This window comes from Drosophila serrata, unplaced genomic scaffold (assembly GCF_035046125.1).
Source record: "Drosophila serrata isolate PLE 108 unplaced genomic scaffold, ASM3504612v1 contig_217, whole genome shotgun sequence".
Taxonomy (NCBI): domain Eukaryota; kingdom Metazoa; phylum Arthropoda; class Insecta; order Diptera; family Drosophilidae; genus Drosophila; species Drosophila serrata.
Window position 1 is genome coordinate 1,746,987 of NW_028257115.1, and position 20,822 is coordinate 1,767,808.

At 45.2% G+C, this 20,822-nt stretch overlaps 2 protein-coding genes and 1 long non-coding RNA gene across 3 annotated transcripts in view; 1 reads left to right on the forward strand and 2 right to left on the reverse strand.

Annotated features, from left to right (window-relative positions):
• LOC147644210 (uncharacterized) overlaps nt 1-20,822 on the reverse strand; it is a 229,456-nt gene that overhangs the window by 1,598 nt on the left and 207,036 nt on the right. The gene's annotated exons all lie outside the window — the stretch shown is intronic.
• LOC110188826 (regulation of nuclear pre-mRNA domain-containing protein 1B) lies at nt 665-2,536 on the forward strand. Its single transcript, XM_086829621.1, has 5 exons — nt 665-780; nt 837-1,007; nt 1,078-1,763; nt 1,850-1,993; nt 2,196-2,536. Exons 2-5 carry the CDS (start codon nt 857-859, stop codon nt 2,346-2,348), a joined length of 1,134 nt encoding a protein of 377 aa, XP_086685747.1. The 5' UTR covers nt 665-780; nt 837-856; the 3' UTR covers nt 2,349-2,536.
• Nucleotides 2,501-8,552, reverse strand: Oseg2 (intraflagellar transport protein Oseg2). Its single transcript, XM_020958780.2, has 5 exons — nt 8,189-8,552; nt 7,637-7,982; nt 7,292-7,578; nt 6,184-7,227; nt 2,501-6,119 (listed from the first exon to the last, which is right to left on the reverse strand). The coding sequence occupies exons 1-5, from the start codon at nt 8,225-8,227 to the stop codon at nt 2,568-2,570; spliced, it is 5,268 nt and encodes a 1,755-aa protein (XP_020814439.2). The 5' UTR covers nt 8,228-8,552; the 3' UTR covers nt 2,501-2,567.

A 20,822-nucleotide genomic window follows, 5' to 3' on the forward strand; every position in this document is an offset into this window, starting at 1 on the left:
AATCATATATATTCTTGATCAGCATAAACAGCCGAGTCAATCTTGCTATGTACGGTCGAAAAATAAATTTTTGAAATTTTAAAATTTTATAAGGGGTTACAATGTTAAAATTTAAAAAAATTGATAAAAATTTTAATTTGAAAGTTAGTAAGCTTATTTATTAACCCAATAAAAACTAGCACAGGAGCACCTTCCAAATTAAATGACTTTTTTAGTTATGAGATTTTAAAAACATTGATTTGTCAAACAAATTGTCATATAAAAAAATAGATAAATAACGATTCAAAGAACCAACAAATTTTAAGCTTAGTTGCGCTCGATTTCCAATTGAATCCTATAATTCAATTAAAAATAAACCTACATTGCTTAAAGTTAGTTTAATTAGAGAGCATAACCTAAACTCCGCAGCAATGTTTCGCACCGTTTTATCTATGCTTTGAACCAAGAACGCTAAAACAATCGATAGTTTTTTTTTTTAATTTAGGTTACGTCTCGAAATATGTGTGCATGTTTCTTTAACCTTTTATGAACTTTTATAAAAGTAAATGTATAATAAAATTATAATTAATACGATTAAGGTCTGTGAAAATATACTCAATATAATTTTTATCTTCGTGAAAAATCGATAAGGCCCCGATGTGCTATGCGATTTTCTTATCAACGCGTTATCGACGTTTTTCCAACCCTAAGTCACACTGTTGACAAAAATCTAGGCCGGATTGAGCAGAATCTTCAAAAGTTATTTTATGAGTTTGGCCACAGGATATTGGGAAGCAGGCAGTGACTAGAAGAAGATACTAAACCTTGCGCTATCATTACACCGTAATATCCCGCAGCGGGAGCAGCTTGAACGGCCATGTCCGCGTTCACAGAGTCGGCGCTCCTCAAGAAGCTGGCGGAGCTGAACAGCAGCCAGCAGAGCATCCAGACGCTGTCCTTGTGGCTGATCCACCATCGCAAGCATAGTGCGGCAATCGTGAAGACCTGGCAGCGGGAGCTGGAGAACGGTAAGTTGTGATATCTGTAGTGTTCCCTGCACCGGTTACTCATCCCACCTCCTGCCCACCCGTTACGTAGTGTCGGAGCCCATGAAGAAGCTTACGTTCATGTATCTAGCCAACGATGTCATTCAGAACAGCAAGAAGAAGGGGCCGGAGTACGGCAAGGAATTTAGCCATGTGCTTGCCAAAGTCTTCACCCACATAGGCGAGAAATGCAGTACGGAAAAGCTGCTCGGTAGCTTGGGCCGTATCCTCACCATCTGGCTGGAGCGGGGTGTTTACGATCCCAAGGTAATAGCCGATTGGCGGTCGCGCCTTAACCGGGAAGGAAGCAACAGCGGCAGCAGCAATGGTGGCAAGTCCAATGGAGAATCACACAAAACGGAGACAAAGGGGTCCAAGAGGGAGGAGAAATCAGAGCGACGCGAGAAGCGTAAGCATGAGGATCGTCACTCCAAGTCAAAGCGTCAACGGCATCATCACCAGAGCAGCAGTGGTAGCTCCTCCAATAATACCGCAGCTGCTGTGGATGACGACGTCGTTGCGGAGCAGCAGGAGAACGGACACACGCCGCCATACCTGCCACTGGGTGAACCACCAGAGCCCGAGGAGCTAATCAAGGCCCTAACCAGTATCGAGAACTCCGCCTCCAGCGATGCGGTGGTTCGCGAACGGATTGCCAAGCTGCCCCAGGAAATATCAGAGATTAGCTGCATCAGCAAATTGGAGGATAAGGATAAGGCCAAGGCTCTGGCCCTGCAGGTACGTAGAATGCATATCCTGATTGCCAATCTTAATGCCTTTGAAAATAACTGACTTTACACCTCTAAACACCTATCCCCGTGCAGGTCAACGAAGCTGTGGACCTGCTCAACGAATACAATGCTCGACTAGCGGCCGAAATGGAGGAACGAACAAAACTGGCCACCATGCTACGTGACTTTCAGGCAGAGCAGAAGGAGCTGCTGTCACAGGCAGAGCAACGCCTCGATGTATGTTTAGCATGGCACATATGTGGGGTAATTACTTAAAATGTCCTAAGTTCACTCCCTTCTTGTCAATGAGGATACCACCTCCTATGGCCTTTGCCTTGTCTGCCTCTTTGTTATTAGTATTTAGTTATTTATTTTGTTCATTAAAAACTCAAAATCAAATTAAATTGAATCGAAATTTAATTTCTTGTTTCCTTTGCAGGAACACAAGAAGAAGCTGGCCAAGATGCTGGGTCTGCAGAAGGAGATACACGACCATCTCTCCAACCTGCCCGATCTGACACAACTGCCGGATGTGACCGGCGGGCTGGCGCCCCTGCCCTCCGCTGGCGATCTCTTCAACGCCTTGCACTGATAACAGCCGCGGAAGCAGGAGCTACCTAAAGTCAACCCTAGAGTTTATAAAATTATACATATATATTTGCAATTGTCCCCCGTATACACACCCTGTCCTATGCCCACATTTACTAATTGTAACCCCACAAACACACGCATGACTCCCACTAATGACGGTTAAATAGAGCATATAATCGCAAGCAATAACTCAAAATATAGAATTAAATTGGGAGTCAAATTAGTGCATCACATAATTGGCTACCCCCTGCCACTTTTCAGTGAAGGATATGATGTCGGCGACGCCGCTGCCCGGGGACATCTTTACGGCCACCGAGAACTTGCTCCACACATCGCGATTCACTTGGTTGTTAGACGCCTGGAAGGTGACTGGGTGGCGACCCAATACAGGGAATCCACTAAGCATGCAGGGCAAGTCGTTGGTCCCCAAGCTGGACTCGTACAGGCCACGCTCATCGGTGGGCAGCTGCTGGTCTACCTGCTGATCCATACTCACGGCGAGCACCCATTCGCGCACCTCTTCGTGGAGATTCGGATCGTTCTTCAAGTGTATGTCCTCCGGCAAGGGCACGGAGCTGGGAAAATCGGTGCTAGCCAGATCGGAATGGTCCACTAACTGGCCAGAGCCCTCTTCAATGGCCTCGCATACGTCCAGGTAGTGATTTAGCATGACAAATGCCTCGGATTCGCGACCTGCCTGGCGTAAATCCATCCCAGCTTCGTAGAAACCTTTATCCACCGGCAGCAGGTCAGTGTGCCGAAGCAGGGCCAAGGATAATCTTAAAGCCACCGGCTGGAGGGACTGGACCTCCTTGCACATAGCCCGGGTGGCGTAGTAATGGGAAATCAACAGGAACTGCTCCATGCTGCTGGTAAATTGAGATTGAGCCTGCTCCGGCGAAGCCTTAAGAGATTGCAGCAGCCGAAAGAGAAAGTCCCTGAGTTGACGCCACAGAGTGCCACCTTCTGACTGCTCCTCCCTTAGAGCCAGGCAATCCAAAGCGATTCTGGTATAGATATTGAAATGAGCCTCAATCGGCGGAGCTCCGTAGCTCAAGTAGAGACCTAAGGCGGTGCTGGAGTTTCCCTCTCGGATGAGCTGCGCGGCATAAACCGCCACATACTTTTGGAGCACGGCGGGATTCAGCTGCTTGGCCTTCTCCAGGCAACGCTGCCACTGACCCTGTTCCGCCAGGAGATCCAGAGCGGAAACTATGTCTATGTCCGCCAGCTGCTCGATGTTGCCCTCGTGCTTCAGGCACGACTTTTGCTGTTGCTCCACGTAGGCCAAAAGCTGAAGATCGGGATCTATTTCCTTGGCCAGCCGCCGGGCCTTGCTCCACTGCTCCGTCTTGATGAACACATCCACCGCTTGCTTGGGCATATCAGCAGCCAGATAAAGCTGTGCCGCCGGTCCAATCTGTTTGATGGCCAGCAAACGAGGTCCCAGTGACTGGGCCAACTCCTGGGCATCCTGACCCTCCAGGAATTGATTGCATATCTCGGCAGCTCGCAGGAGTGCTCGCTCCAAAGTGGCTGCATCCTCGGCATTGGTAGAATCGATCTGCATGAGGCATTCCGCTGCCTTGCGAAACTGCTCCTTCTTGGCAAACTCGGCAGCCTTCTGGAGATAGGCACGTGAAATGGAGGCGGAATCCTCGCCAGCCTGGGCCTGAGCCTGAGCTCCCCGTTGGAGCTGGGCCTGCAGACGTCTCAAGTCATTTAGGGCCGCTGGATAATGTTCCTCGGCGATGCGGAGGGCATCTTCGTAGAGGGATTCCTGCTTGTAGTGCTCCACAATTAAGTCCGGCCTCTGGGCTCGCAAAAGGAGCGCTTCATAGTCCTTGTAGTTACGAGTCTCCAAAGCGGATGAAGCCTGTCCTATCAACACCTCACCCACTGCGTCTGGTAGATGCATTTCGGCCACATTGAGGGCCGCCTGCCAGTCTCCGGCATGTTGATACATCAATATGGCCTCCCGGGGCTTGTGGGCCTTGAGGAATTCTGCCTCCGCCGCCTCGAATTTACCCTCATCCTCCAGGGACATGGCAATCTTCAGGTGAACCTCATCAGTGGGTTTGCCCGCGAAGCGGCACAGCTCCATGGCGAACTCAAACTGCCCCGAGTCACAGGCGAAGCCCACTGCTGTGTCCAGGAGGCCCAGCTTGCTCAGCAGCCGCACGGCACTCTCCGTGGGCATGGACTTGGCCCACATGTAGGCCACCTGCTGGCTGGCTCCCTCGGTTCCCTTCTGTTTGGCCACGCGATAGCCATCCTCCCAGCGACCCGAGGAGCAGTACATGTGTACGGCGGATTTCCAGTCTCCTGAGGCCACAAAGTGCATCTCTGCGTTCTTAAGTTTGCCACGCGACTCCAGCTGACGCGCCAGATGGAGATGGGTGCTGTCCAGCAGATCCTTGTGGTGGCGCTCTACAAGCCGTATCATGGAGTCGTAGAGTTCGCGCCGCTTGTACATGGCTATGGCCAGATCTGGTTCGTTGACGGCAATCAGGACCTTCTCAGCGTCCCTGTACTTGCCCTGCTCCTCCAGAGTTATGGCCTGCTGCACGAAAAGTTCCCGGAGCTGCTCCGACTTTAAATACTTCTCACCGATCACATAGGCTCTCTCCCACTTGCCGTGGCGGTTCAGTAGCTCGATGGCTTCCTTGTGAAGATTGGCTCGCACCAGCATATCCTCCGCTCCATCCAGATCTCCGGCAAAGGCTAGATGCTTGGCTAGATCTACGGCATAGCGCTGAATGAGTTCCGGTTCGTCCAGAACCTTGGCTATTTGGACTGCCTTCCGCCACTGCTTGGCACCCACGGCGGCCTCTAGAGCTTTTTGCGTGGCACCAGCCTCTATGTAGTGGTTGATGGAGGCGTCCAGCTGCTTGCGGCTCACCAGCCAGTCTCCCCACTCCTCCTCCAGGGAAGTTACCTCCTGCGGCGCAACCACGCGCCCCAGTTCCAGGGCTCTGGCATAGGCTCCTCCTTTGCGGTAGAGAGCCAAAGCTGCCTCTGGACGGGACAAACGATGGGCTATGTCACCGGCCAATTCGAATAGCTCGCAGTGAACCAGTCCCTCGGTGACCTGTAGCATTACCTGCTCGTCCTGCAGGATATGCGGCGTCTTAAGGGCCAATCGAGCAGCTCTGGCTGGCTTGTTTGCCTTGAGGAACAGCGACATGGCCTGCTGGAGATCTCCCTGTTCCTCAAGAACTTGGCCAGCTTTCTCCTGCTGTTCACTGCTCAGCAGGTAGTCCATGTGCTGCTGCTTCAGCTCCGAGATCTTGGCATAGCCTCGTCTCTCTGCCAGAGCCACGGCTTCGTCCCACATGCCCAGTTGCTGGTACATCTGAAGAGCAGCCTCGATGTCACCCTGTTCCAGGTATATCCGTTCAGCCGTTCGTAGATCAGAGCCCAGGAGAGCCATCTTGGCACGAACCTGGGGACAGAGTATGCCTGGTGATCCAGTTGACTCCTCAAACTCGTCTGCCTGCTGGATCATCTCAGCTAGGTAAAAGGCCTTGGACACGTTACCCAAGGCGGCGTAACAACGTTGGGCCACGCGCAGGTTGCCATCCTCCAGGGATATAATGGCCAGATTATGCCACATGGCCTTGGCAGCGGGCTTGTCGCCCAGGGATTCTAGAAAATGGACAGCTCGTCCGAAGTCACTATCATTGACAGCAGTTCCAAACTCCACTAGGCCCTCATCCAGCTGGTAGCTGTGCTCACTGGGTCCATCCTGGGAACGAACCACAGTGCGACCCTGAAAAGGAATTCAGATGTGATATATAAACCGAAATGCTCACTCCTTATTCTGATTTACTTACATTCTCCCGCAGCACCTCGATGGCCTCACCGCGAACACTCTGTAGAGTGACATGTTCGGGCAGATCAATGTTGTACCAAATGGCCAGGTTGGTATGACTCTGGGCCACCACAACGTCACTCTGGGGCACCCACTGGACAAAGGATATGTTGCTCAATAGGCTCTGCTTCTTGCCCGTGTAATTATCAACCAGGATAAGGCGCAGCTTCTTGTCGCGGAACAGGAGCTTGTGAGCCGTCTCGCTCAGTTCCAGCCAGTCGATCTTTGTCTCGTGATTGATCTGACCACTGGTCAAGCGACTCACCAAATCCACCACGCAAATGGTCTTGGCATCCAGGAGAAAGGCCAGCTTCTTATTCTCCCGTCCGTTTCCTCGCTCATTGAGTCGTACGGAGATCACGTGCGGATTTACAAATTCGGTTCGGACGGATCCCAGAATGGCATTGTCACCGTATTCCACCAGACTTAGTTCGCCAACATTAAAGACCAGGCATACGTTCGGATTCTCAAAGTAGAAGCGCTCATGGTGACCGGAGGCGGTCCAGGGAACTTCGCTGCTCAGGTTGCGGGTCAGGTCGCAGAGTATTAGAGATTCCTCCGTGCGGGCTACTAGATAATTATCTCGACCCATTATTCTCACATCATCAATCTCCAAGCCAAGCTGCGATTCGATGGTCATCTGCTGCGTGGGCTCTGTCAGGGATCGCACCAAAAGCTGACTGGGTGCCACGAATATTAACTCAAACTTGTCCTGCCACACGGTGCGTCGCAACACGGACTCAAAGAGAAGCACCGCTCCGCTGACGGAGCCTAAAGCCAGACGGGCACCATCTCGACGCCACAAAAGCGAGCTTAGGGTATACAAGCAGGCCACCTCCTTGCTGGCACTCTCGCTCCAAGCTCCCTGACGTGGACTCCAGGCAAAGATGCGTATGCGATCGAAGCTGCCGAAGGCCACCGCCTGGCCATTGGGACTACAGGCGGCCACCGTGAACTCCCGCTCGCCTTCGGTTCGTGAATGATCAAAGGTGCGCAGCTGACGGCCCTGGAAAATAATTATTTTTATTAATTACATATGGAAATAAAGCAAATAAGGTATCTAAACTAACCATGCTATCATAGAAGATGATCCTTTGATCGCAGCCGCCTGCACAGAATCCTCCCTGTGGCCAGGCCAAGGCAAAGGGCGGAACCGGATGCTGCACCACTCGGCCCAGTGGCTCGGTGGCCTCATCCGTCATAAAGTAGCGAATGATGGTGCCATCGTTGTGGCCACTGAGGAAGCCAGTGCCCTTGGTATTGGCGGCCAGGGAGATGCAGATACTGTCGCCGCCATACAGACTCTGCGACTTGTTGCTCTTGCTGTGCAAGGCGCGTATCTTGCCATCCTCGAGTCCTAAAAGTAAATTAAATTAATTAATAATAATACAAATATTTTAAAAGAAGTAACTCACCCGCTATTATGGCTCCCGAGGTAAGCCAAATCAGGGCTGTGACCGCACTGGCCTGTGGGAACTTATTGCAGATCACCTTCTTGTCGTTCCAGGACTCGCCCAGTTTGTAAACATAGACAATGCTATCGCTCTGACCCACCGCCAGCCGGGTGGAGTCCGGACTGAAGGCCAGGCCGCGAATGACATAAGAGTTCTTGCCGTTGGCAGGATTAGCTGGCTTTGTGCTGAACTTGTCCCGCCTTTCGCCGGCGTCATCGTACAGCAGGATGTGCCGATCGGCGGTGGCTATGGCCAACTTCTGCTGATTGGGTGACCAGGCCAGGCCAGCAATGCGTTGGATTTGCTCCTATTCATTTTTTTGTTGAGATTTCACAAGGGTTTTTCCAAGTGAAAGGGTTTCACAAGGATAAGAAATGTGCATATCGATCGATTAAAACCATTTTCCATAGAGAAATTTAAATTTTCATTGCTTTTTTCAGCTTAATAGTTTTCTTTTCTTTTTCGTTACATATTTCAGTGTAAGCCTTAATTATCTTTTTGTTCATAGCTCACCTGACCCTCCAGCAACGTTCGCAGGTATTTCAATTGCATTTTATTATTTCTTGTATCTTGTAACTCTTTTTTAAATCGCAAATGTTCTCCGTTAAACAACAATTTTCAATTGAAAATGTGTTAATTTTCCATTGTGTTGTGGTCCTGTGTAGTTGTTGTGGCAACCAGGAGCCCGGCAACCACCAATTCCCATCCCATCCGAATCCCTCCCCCCCCTACTTTTTGTCCTGCGGTGTTGTGTCTATTTTCTCGGCGCTTCCGCTTTGCGGTGCCATTCTAAATAAATGGCCTTTGTTTTGGAGATGCAGCAGGTGCCGGGCCTGCCACAGGATGGGCCAGGAAGTGGACCTGCCTTACGAGTGGCAGGCAGAAAGGCAGGCAGGCTTTGAATGGGAGGAGCTTGCAGAGAAGCCACCACAAAGCTGTTGCTTGCTCTGCACAGACCAGTGCTGCCTGGATTTGAACCCCCCCCCATGGTTCTGAGCAAAATAAGCCAAGAATTATTATCAATTATTAGAGAAATTAAAGAAAACATTGAATATAATGATTTGAAAGGTTTCGAGTAAATAAATTGGTTACTGGTTCGTTGTTTTCTTTTTCATCTAAATTAGTTTCGCTTTTTATAATATGTTTAACATATTTTTTAAAGCTTTCTAATTTCAAAATATTTCAAGACGAAACTAAAAAACAAGCTAAGAAGGCAACATAACATTCTGGAGAAATGGTGGGGGTAGGGGTAGTTGTCCTAGTCCTGTGCAGAGAGCTAGAGAGACGGCGCATGTCCTGCGGAGCAAGCGAAGAGCGAGAGCTCATACAGGTGTGCTGTCCACGTCCAGTGGTGTCACTTACATCTAAGCTAAACATAATGGATTTTATTTCCGATCCTATAATCTTGATCAGATGCAACAGACGGAACAATTTAGGTAGGTGTACTGGAAGATTTCGCCATAATTCTGCTAATTTAAACTCAATTACACAAAAATCCCAATATATAGTTTAAGTAAATATTAAAAAAATTCTGTACCAAGATTTGTACTGGAAGATTTCGACATAATTCTGCTAATTTAAACTCAATTACACAAAAATCCCAATATATAGTTTAAGTAAATATTAAAAAAATTCTGTACCAAATTTCTAACAAAAATTTAGACTTCTCGCTAATAATTATTTTCAAAATAAACCCACAATCACACTTCAAAAAAACCAAATCAGACAGTCAAAGAGGGGAAAGGACACCACTGGTGCTGCAAGAGCAGTATTAGGTATAAAAAGTAGGTATAAACAAGTCAGTAAAAACAAGTGATGCCATCGCCATCTATCGAATTATTTTTTCGAAGGTATAGGATATTTTATAGGGTAAGTGTTCTATGTATAATTCACTATAATTATAAGAAGCAGTGCTTACCACTTCCTGTTATATAGCCGTATAAGAAACAACTGTCACTGCATTATATTATTTATAAGTATAAGAATCCTCTTATACAAAGCATGGTAGAAGAGCCTACTGATGTATACTGTTATATACCTGTATAAGAAGCAGTTAACATTATTTTCTTTAATGGTGTAAGGTTTAAAAAAACTTTTAAAAAATGCATACCCCATTATATTATATTAAGCATTTAAGTTCTCAATTTTGTAATTGCTAGCAAAAATGAAACTCTTGAATAAAATTCCTTTCATATTATTATATTAATAAGTATAAATGTTATGCCACGATTCTATATAAGCAGTTTTAATGTCACAATTTAACTGCTTGCACATACTAGTATCCTTGTTCTCAAAACTGCTTGAAAGGATTATTAAATAAACTGCTTACTATAACTGCTTGAGTTACTTCCCCGCCTTAAAGGACTTTTCGGAGTCCCTGCTGAACTTTCACCACAAATTTCCCCAGGCAAATGCTCTCCGCAAAGCTCATCGTTTAAGTTTTCCCTCTCTCAAGCGATTTTCTCTCTCGTATCCTGGCAGTGGTTCGTGAGCTCTTCGGTACTGAATATCCCCGAATCGGATATCCTGCTCGTCTCTGGGCCAACATCGGCTGACAGAAAGGCAGGCAGGCAAGCAGGCAGCTGGCTAAGGCTAAAGCTAAGGCGGCTGCTGATTATTTTATTCAATGGCAGAGGCCAAGTCAGCTCCAAGCGCCAGCGTGGCTAATGTATGGCCCAACGCATTGTGGCAGGTCAAAGCGGGCAATTCTGTCTCGGCTCTCGGTTATGGTCTTCGTCCTGGTCCTGCTCCTGCTCTTGGTCTGCCTTTGGCCTTTTGCTGAGCTACTCAGCTAGGCTGGCTGCTTTGTGCCAACGCTGCCTCTGCCTGGCATCCCTTTAATGAGTTTCATTAATTAAAGCTACTTTGTTGCCGCTGCCTGTTCTTTTCCGCTCTGTGATGTATTTATGTGTGTGTTTCTGAGGACATATGTGTGCGGGGGAGTGCGAGTGTGTGTGTGTGTGTGTGTGTGTGGATTGGAGTGTGCATGCGTAAACATGCAACATGAATTTTGTCCTTGACTTTTAATGGGTTTATGACAAAAGCGCTGCCGCCTCCTCGAACAAAAAGCCGTCCTTTCCCTGGAAATGTTGCTAATGTGCAGGGCGTTCTCAGCTATGTTCCTATATACATATATATATATAAACAAGGATATATGTAGAGGACACGTGCGTGTGTGTGTGTGTGTGTGGGTAAAAGAGTTGTTAAAGCGGACGTCTGCCGGAAGCTCTTGTGGGTGCCATTTTGGTTCATGTTCCATGCGACGCACGCCATTTTTATCTGAGTTCCTCTTTGGCATGGCCCTAAACCTAAACCTAAACCTAAACCATTCCGCCAGACTTTTGTCTCTTAAAACTTGGCTGCTTCCTCTTGGCATTTTCCCCGTCGCTCTGTCATTGTTTCCACGCGGCTTTCCTTGGCTCCTTTTTCATATTGGTCCTTTGGCCGTGGCCAGTGGTGGTGCATTTCATCCTCAGCTCCAGCGACATCTTCCACATCCGTTTGACGGCGGCATCGTTCGCCTTGGGCGTGCGGCTTAATTTGTCGACTTACAATTTATAGCTTCTCGAGCGTCTGCGATAAGCTCAAGATGCTCTCAATTAGAAATATCTCACTTGGTCTGAAGGACATGGCCTCCTCTTCGCTTCCATTTAAACCTGTATGTATTGTCCTATTAACGCCAAGTTAAAGTAGAATGTCCTGGTATTCCTTTCGGGAAAGATTTCATCTCTTAGACAAAAATTTCAAGACTGTACGGAAATTAAACAATTCATTTTGATAGCAAACAATTTTTGTGGCTTTTATTTTAACTTTAAATAAAGCCACAAAATCAGTTTAGTTTTCTGTGGTTTTTCCAGAATCTTGAACCATAATGCCTGCAGCCGACAAAACTGGCGCTAATTCAGCTTTAAGGCTACAATCTGGTTAAAACTCTTACAGCCGCAACTCAAATCTGAGCATTAGTGACTCGCTGCTCCTAATTTTTCTGGAAAAAAACCGAAACTTTTCCTTCAACTTTCGCTTCCACACACATACCCCTGCCCTCACAGGGATTTCCCAGACCGTGCGTACAAATGAAACTGTAACAAAACTCGAAAAGTGAGGCGGCAGGAAGTACGCGAAAAATAACAGCAGAACAGCGCCGGCCGAGTGCAAGTTCGAGTGGAGGAAAATGTGGAAAACTGCGGAGTTGCAGGGAAGGGGGCAAAACCAGCACGAGTGTGCTATGCATAATGAATAACATTTTCAAATTAGTTTCCGGTCAGCGGAGATTTTTACGCAGTTTGTCAAGCGCATGAAAGAAAGTCCGCGGGGGTACGGAAAACAAAAGAATGGCAGTCAGTTAAAAAAATAAAAAACGCAAAAGAAAATCGGTGAAAATGCGAAATTCGGTGGGAATTTAACGATGAATTTATGCCACCAAAAATGCAACTGGTTTTTGCTCCAAAAAGCAATAATTAACATCGTCAGGATGGAATCTTAAAGGTTATTAACTAATGTTTTCAGATTATTTTTGGTTTCTGTCTTTTATATCTTATATGTATATCATACATACATAGGATAAAACTATATTTTATCAATTGGTAATACTAGCTTAATTATGCTAAACAAAACACAGCCCCTATAAAATAATTCCAATAAAAGCAGAACTCCACAATTTATTTCCAACCAATAACATTTAAACTTGGAGCCAGGACCCTGCGTTTGCCCTGAAATTATGATCCTCCTCCGTCAGGATATAATTATATGCTGCTAACGTGCAATCAAGGCGATTGCCATAACAATAATAGCAGTGACAGGGGGTAGGTGAGTGTGGAGCCTAGGTCAATCATTTAACAAGCCCCCATGGAGCAGGAGGAGGAGCCGGAGCAGGAGCAGGAGGTGGCTCCCGTGTAAGCAAGCAGAACGTAAAAATACAAAGGAAGAAAAAAAATGATAGGAGAGCCATAATAATGTACATAAATGCCTACATCTGGCCATTATAATGGGGGGTATAGCAACACGGTGGAGGCCTAGGACTGGAAATATTCCGCCTGCTGCCGGCATAATGAAATCAAAATATGCCTCCTTCTCCTCCTCATCCACCTTCTCTTCCTTCCCCTGGTATCCACGTCCGCTCTTGGCCTTGGCCATATCCACTGAGTGTGTAAGGGCAACAATTTGCGTTAAAAATTGGCACAACAATTGCAAAATAATCACCTCGGAGAGCTGGAGAATTGTGCGCCATGGAGATGGAATCTGCACTAGGTTTGCCCAGTTCCACTCAGTTGGACTTGGCCGCCGTTGAGTCAAGTTGCAGCCATGGCGAAGCTGCAACTTCAAATCCCTGCTGGCCAGAGCCAGTTAAAAGTATTAAAACTAGGGCCATGCCACGGATGGATTGGACCGAGCTGGACTGCATCCATTCAATCGCAAAATGAAGCAATCGTTTTGATAGCTCACGGGCATCATTTACGAGTACCACAAGCACTTTTAGCCAAATGAAATGTGGCACAACGAACTTTGTTGGCCGAGCGCACACAGATCAGGCCAAGTCCTTTGGCCTTTTTGGCTCCAGGCTCAAGTCATAATTTTCCAACAGCCCAAGATAGATGGCTGGCCAAAAGCGAAAACGCTTGTACTTGTCTCTTTTGTGTTATCTCGGGATGAGCTGAAAATTTTCACGAGTCCAAGGAGTCCAAAGTTTTTTCCAAGGCAAAAGTTTTTCCAATTAAGTGATTAAGAAATAGCCTCAAGGGACTATAATGATATCCCTCCAGATATTTGTTATTGGCCTGGCAATTAAGGCAGAAATTAAAACACTTGAAAGTGCTTATGGCCCAGTGACATTTTCAGTCTATTTTCGATTGGCCCAATAACACATTTGTTCCCATATTCATGACTGCTGTGTGTTGTGGCCAAAGAGCAACCGGACAAACTCGGACAGAAGCCACATAAAACCGAAACCAATGCCAATGTCTGGACACAATCGTAGAGACCCTTTTAAATTGCTACCCTTTTTTTGAGGGGGAAAATGGTTTGGGTTACACAAGAAGAAATATTGCCATAAATAGGGTTTAGTTTTGCATTAAAATTGGTCAATTTGTGGCCCTACAATATGCCATTATGTATATCTAAGAGCTGTGGTGAAGGAAATAACTCTTCAAGGGGTTTTCTTTGGGTTTGTAAGATGAAATTGAAGGTAAATTTACTTTAACTGCTCTATGCTTTGTTTTTATTATTTTATAATTATTTATAGATATATTTACACCCTTTTCTTTTGTCATATTATTTTCTGTGCATTTACACGACATGCATGAATGGGGCTTTGCGCTTTATTATCACCGACTGACTGCCTGGCTGGCGGCTGGCGTTTCTGCTTTGCTGCTCTTGGCCAAACACAGTGGCAGTGGCAGAGTGAGCGCTATTAGCCAAAAGGCCTGCCAAATAAAAGGGAAACATTTGTACCAACACATGCCATGCCGATGTCTGTATATGTTTTATGTCGCGAGAGTCAGCATGAAACACTTTACGTTTCATATTTGCCAGGCCACTGAGCACAGGCACACCCACAACGCCCACACGAAGGCCGAATGTTCGAGGAGATTCCCTGGCTTCAACTTGGAGTTTCGCCTTGACGGGTTTTCTTTTTTTTTTTGTTCTTTATGCAAATTAGCCTTCAGTCAGTTGGATTTTTCCACGTCCTGCTGTTGCTTTTGCTTTTTGCATAAATTTTAAATTTCCTCCTTTATTCGTTACTTCTCGGCTTGCCTTTGCTGTTGTGTCGTATTTATTTGGAAGCATACTTTTATGGGCACTGGCTGTGACAAGTCCTGATACGTCGTCCTATACGTCCGTCTGTTGGTTTCTGTCGGGCCCTGTGTCTCGGCCTTATTTATGCACTAACATTAAGAATTATTAACTTTGATAACTTATTGCACTACGACACCGCCCTCGCCTCCATCCCGATTTCTTTTCATTTTGATTCCGTACATGTGCGGAAATTTTATGTGACACTCGAGAGATTTATGCCCGGGTCCCCCCCCGACTCCCTCGTCCACCATCGAAAAGAAAAGGAAACCCGAATCCAATGTGGCAGCAACTTGTGGGCGTGGCCCATTGTTGAGTTTAAAAAGTGCCATCGGAGAAATGCCAAACACGTGCGATGGACGCGCCACCGCCGCCGGCCAAGGCCCACTTCAAGATTCCATCCACTTGGCTATATTAATCATACGCACCGCTGGCCAAACAACATCAATTCCTTTGCCGGCCAAAGTGCAGTACACGAAGGCGTTCGTTAATTAATTCTCGCTATCGCCGGCAAAATATTTGACATTTAATTCGAGTGAGTCAGAGCGAAATTAATTTCTAGATTTTGTTTGTCTCGTCAAGCTGTCAGCGTTCCTTTGCTTTGACATTTATTTGCACGAGAAAACACCTTTGGACATGGCTGCGAATGCTGTTTTCAAACGGAAGTTTACAAGGCTGCGAATTAAAGCCTTAAATTAGTTTCGCGTGCTGGTTATTAATTAATCTCCATGGTACAATCAATCTAAATCGCTTGTCAGAGAATGCCATAAATTAAATGGCCCGACGACTATTCCAGCGCCGGAACATTCTATTTTCATGTGGTCCTTCCCTCCCTTGCGAATGAAACTTTCAAAGGGATGTCCTGTCCTGTCCTGTCCGCTTTTCAATTAAATACCAATTGACACTGACTGACGGCGTCCTGCAGTTTCGAGTTAATTAATAAATAATTGTGTTTATGAAAATGTAGCTAGGCTAGGTGATAATTATCATCAGCTTGACGGGGATCGTTTTGGCCTTCTATTTTTGGTTTTGTGGCCACGCATCACGCATACGCCGCGTGGACAAAACAATTTCTGTCACAGGCGGAGGCAGAGGCGGAGGCGAACAATTTGGGCACGCCCCATTGTCAGTGGAGTAGTACCCAGTTTTGATTGATGGTTGGTTATGTCGGTTTGGCCACCAAATCCTCTCCTCCTCCTCCAATGTCCCCACCAAAAAAGGCAACTCCCAGCGGCTGCTGCATATTGTTTCTCCCCTCTTTTCTTTTTGGAATGGTTTGGGGCCAGGACCCAATGGCTGCTGATGGCGTCTGGTTTTGTTTTCTGGTTATTTGTCCGAAGGGTCATGAATTCGTGATGTGGTCGCCGGGCCAACAAATTGAAGTGGCCTTGTGCGCGCTCTTAGCAAGAATGAGAGCTGGCCGCTCCGGCTGCTGCAGTTGCGGTTTTTGGGGGGAAACTGGAACCCCTTGGAGTTCCGCTCAATGGGACAAAGTTGCCCTCTCTGGCTTGACGGATTCTATTTAGGCTTCTAGGTGATTACGACGCCTTTGTGCGGACCCACTGATTGATAAGGTCGAAAGTGTCAAAGGGCAGCAGAAGCAGCAGACACGGCACAAAAAAAGTGGCCTCCTCGTTCTCTGTCCTGTATGTATGTTTGTGTGCACATCAACAATAACACGAATCTCATTAATCATACGTATGCATAATGGCTCGTGTCGTACAAGCAAAGGATGTCTGGGCAAAGGGGGCTGGGATTTGAGCCACTACTAGCCAAGACTAATGTAATGTGCCACAATATGTTACCAGCTGCGGACGGGGGTGGGGGCGGATGGAGGAAAGTAGAGCCGTTTTGGCCAGGTCAAAGGTAGCTGCGGTCGTCCCAAAAACCCCCATCTATCCCAACCCCTATAGCTCCCGTTCCTCCTATTCTGGCTAAACATAATCATGTGTCATTGTCGCTGTCACTGTTCCAAGCTCACTGCACTCAGGAAAATGTTATATTTACAAAGTAAGATGTTTCAGCAATATCTTTAGATAAGGGAAACTACTTTTGTATATAAATAAGACGTTGATTTTCAGAAAGAAACAAAATTTTGATTATAAGTTAAGCTGTAACCCCTAATAATCTACAAATCTTTTAGTTTATAATAAATCCTTCTTTAAATCACTATTGATTTATTATTAAAACCCTCTTAGGTATTACATTCTTTTTCCCAGTGGATTGCTCACCTTGGCTTCGTTTTTGTACAAGCTCTCTGCCTCTGCTTACATTCAATTTATCCCCGCCCTATCGCCGGATGCCTAACAACCATATCGTGTTCCCATTCCACGCGTGTGCCATGGTCGGGATAATTAAAGGGGATGTCAGCTGCGGCCCCTCGGTCGGTCGGTCGGTCGGTCTACTTCATCAGGATCATCCAGTATCCGCTGCGTCCTGTGTCCTGCAAGCCGGGACAGCATTTAGCATTTTGCAGCGCACGGGCCACCAATTACTTTTGGGTTAGCAAATTTAATTATACTCGTGCCGCACACCTTTGCCGTCGTAACACGGCGCATCAGTCAGTTTTGCCGGACCCAGTTTTGCCTGGCGGATTCATTGGGCCGTGAGTTATGCGTTTTTAATTGCTGACCCCCAATGAGCGGCTTGACCCGACAATTCATCTTCCAAGGGTCTTTCTACCGGGACATGACTTCATTAAAAGTCGCTTAGCTCGAGTGGTGGGCACTTTAAAACAGGTCCTTCCTGCTCCTCCTTCTTTACTCCTTGCAGCACCATAAATTCACACTGCAACTGCGACATTTTTAGTTTTGTACATGTCACACACACACACTGAGCAAAATCAGAGGAACATCCATCATTTTGGGACAGGGAAAAAGCCAGGCATTTGGCCAAACATTGACATTGCAATGTCAATTTATTCAGACTGCCAGCCTTGCTGGGCGATAGAAATTTAAATGTTCAAATGGCAGGTTTAGCGCCACCATTTTGTTCTTTTTTGTCGATTTCGATTCCGATACCGATTTCGATTTCGTTTGTTTGCGGTCTTTTGGGGATTTGCAGTGGGTATTTGTGTTCCGAAACGAATGCAAAGTACAACAAAAAAAAAAAGGGAAAACCCAATGAAACAGAGCCAAACATGGCGAGTTAATCGTGCAGGAAGGAAAAGAGTAAAATATATATATATTGCAGGCAATGGTATTACCCGGATTAGCTTCTGCTCGGGTGCCAATTTAAATTTTAAATGGCCAGGGGGATTTATAGTTTGGCCAATGTATAGAGTTTATCATAAATTTAAGTTTAATTGAATCCAACTTAATATTCAATATTCTCTATGCGGTGTGTGTGTGCGCCTTGGCTTGGCTTGGCTTCCCTCAATTATTCATCTGGCAGTTTATCTACTAAATATATATGCTCTGGCATCCTTACTATAGTTTGCAAGCCACTGAATATTACTCATACGCCGTGTGTCTGTGCAGGGGGACTACAAAAACTATTAAGAGCTGCCCGGACCAATGGCTAATAAAGCAAAATATCCTTGCATATATATAACATAAATAACTAAAGTGCCATGCGGCTTAAGGATTTTTGAGCAGCTTCCCCCTCGAGTTACCCTAAGTAGGTGTTTAGTGGCTATTATCATCATCGGGCAAGAGTGTATTGTGTATCTCTGTGTGTGTGTGTATTTTGAACTCTTTAGCATCAATATTTTATATGTAATATGCCAGCAGATTATGATTTATGACTCGGGCACTGAAATGGCTCTCTCTTTGTGTGTGTGTGTGTGCTTTTTGCTCACACCTTCTCCCCGGGGAGTGTGAATCGCATTGTCTTGGCCCGCTTAGAATTCCATATTTCATGGCACGGGCGAGCTTCAATTCGCATTCAGTGCTGAAATTGCGTTTAAAAGTGTTTAAGTGGCGCTCGCGCTAAGTAACAAGTTGAAAAATTGCGAAGCTCGCTCGTAAATTTGCTCGGCAAAGTGAAAAGTAATAATATACAGGCATTATAAATGGCTGTGCGCGTCCTTGAAGCGCCTGTTGGCGGGTAGAGTCAGGTGAGTAGCAGCAGTGGGTGGGTAGGTGGCACTATGGAGTGTGCACACAGTCAATGGCCGTCGCCACCGCAACTCCTTTTGCTCATCCTTCACAGGAGCAGGAGTATGAGTTTGCCACAGAAGAACATCAAAGCAAAGGCACACAGAGAAAATATCAGAGGAAGATATCTCTGCGAAAGATTGACATCTCAACTTTCACTTTCTGCTTGGCTTTAGTTGAATTTTAGTTAGTTTAATGTTATTTTCTTTAAGAATACCAGCATACCTTTACCTCCAATTAAATGTAAATGAAAAATTCATATCAGTTACTTATTTACCTTAATTTTTACCGTGTATCTCTATGACCGAATCAGTGAAGCAAATGAAACCAAAAGAACAGCAACAACAAGGACGACAACTCGCTGATACATTTACCCCCACACACATATGCATATGTCCTGTCTGTATGTGTGGGCAAAGCATTTCAAAAGTAATTCAAGCAAGAAAAAAGTTGGGTAATTGAAAGTTTGCCCATAAAAATTTGTCGCTCTGCGTTTTGCTCGTTTGAGTGGCAGAAGGGCGACCGATCCCTCTATATATATACTATACTATACTATACTATACTATACTATATACATATAGCCCTTGGGGCACCTCCTCCCTCTGCTTCGCCAGGCAACTGGTAACTTTTCATTATGCATCAATCCCCCCTCGCACCGTCTCGAGCCATTATCTGGAGCACTATCGAGGCGCCCAAAACTAGTTGAAGTGCTTGAATTGTTTACGTTGATAACTTTTCTTCTTTTTTTTATTATTGAAAGTACCCTGGAAATTGGTATATCGAATAGTTGGAATATTGAATTAGCATAGGAAAACCTTTAAGGGAGACAGGTTTCCTAGGGAACGTTTTTGGAAAATTATATCTATCTTTTCCATAAAAGTTCAGAGAAACCCACCCGTTTTGTAGGGTAACTACCTGGTCTAATTGAATTCCTCTTTAATTGGCAAAACAGAACGGAAAGTTTGCTATCGGCATCAGCCGCTACTTTTACTTTGTTCGAAGGATCGCCAGTTTTATGGGGCCGCATAATGAAAACGCAAACGCGATTGCAGTTTAACTGCACTTTCAATGCCAACGAAGCTGGTGCCATTATTACCTTTCCCTTTAACCCCTTTATCCTGGAGCCACTTGAGGCCACAGCGAATTGCCAGCATTGATGAATGGCAAGCGTGTGCGCAGTATCTGTATCTTTATTTTGTATCTCTATCTGTATCTGTATCTGTATCTGTATTTCCATCCATGTTTCTGGCTTTAAAGCCAGGGACAGACCACAAAATAAGCGTAAATGATATGAAGACATAAAAGCGTAAAATTGGGAACTGAAATAGAAAACCCAAGCACACATGATGCACTAAAAGAAACGCTGAACAAGAAAGGAAGCTAACTTTAGGAAACCGAAATTCCTATATCCTTGATGTGAAAATCTATCATAACTCGCACAAAAATTCTTCAATTTTCAATTGGAAACCTTTCCTATGCTGGTTTTTATTGGGTCAACAAATCTGCATACTCAATTTAAAATGTTAAAAAATTCAAATTTTTATATATTTATAAAAAACTAAAAAATTTGTTTTTACTGAATGCCTTGAAAGATTCTCCTGTTGATGCAGATCAAGAATATATATGGATTATAGGGTGTGAAATGACTCCTTCCAGAGCTATAAGCTTTTGACTAAAAGTATAATGGCATATTTTTAGTACAGATTTATCTAAATTTGTATAGCACAATTTTTACAGAAATCAAAGTTTAAAAAACTCATTAATACGTAAAAAAGGCACTAACTTCACTTCGGAAAGCTTTTTCTTGCTAGTTTTTAAAAGGTTTATAAAGCTGCATATTCAAATTTAAAATTAAAAAAAATCACAATTTTATCAATTTTTTAAAATTTGAACAATTAAATTTTAGCCCTATAAAATGTTGAAAAAGTTTTACAAATTTTTTTTCTTCCAAATATAGCTAGATCGACTCGGCTGTTCATGCTGATCAAGAATATATGTGATTCAAAGGGTCGGAAATGGCTCCTTCACTGCGTTACAAGCTTCTGAGTAAAATTATAATACCCTGCAAGAGTATAAAACAAAAAGTAAAATAAAAATATAAAACATAAATGAAAAATTTTACTAATAACAAACTTTATCCAATTTTATAATGTCTTTTTATTGTTTTACACATTATCAAATAGCTTATTAAACACCTAACTCACTTTGTGTCCAAGTGTAAACACCGAAACATCGCACCAGACAGTCAACTTGTGACTCCG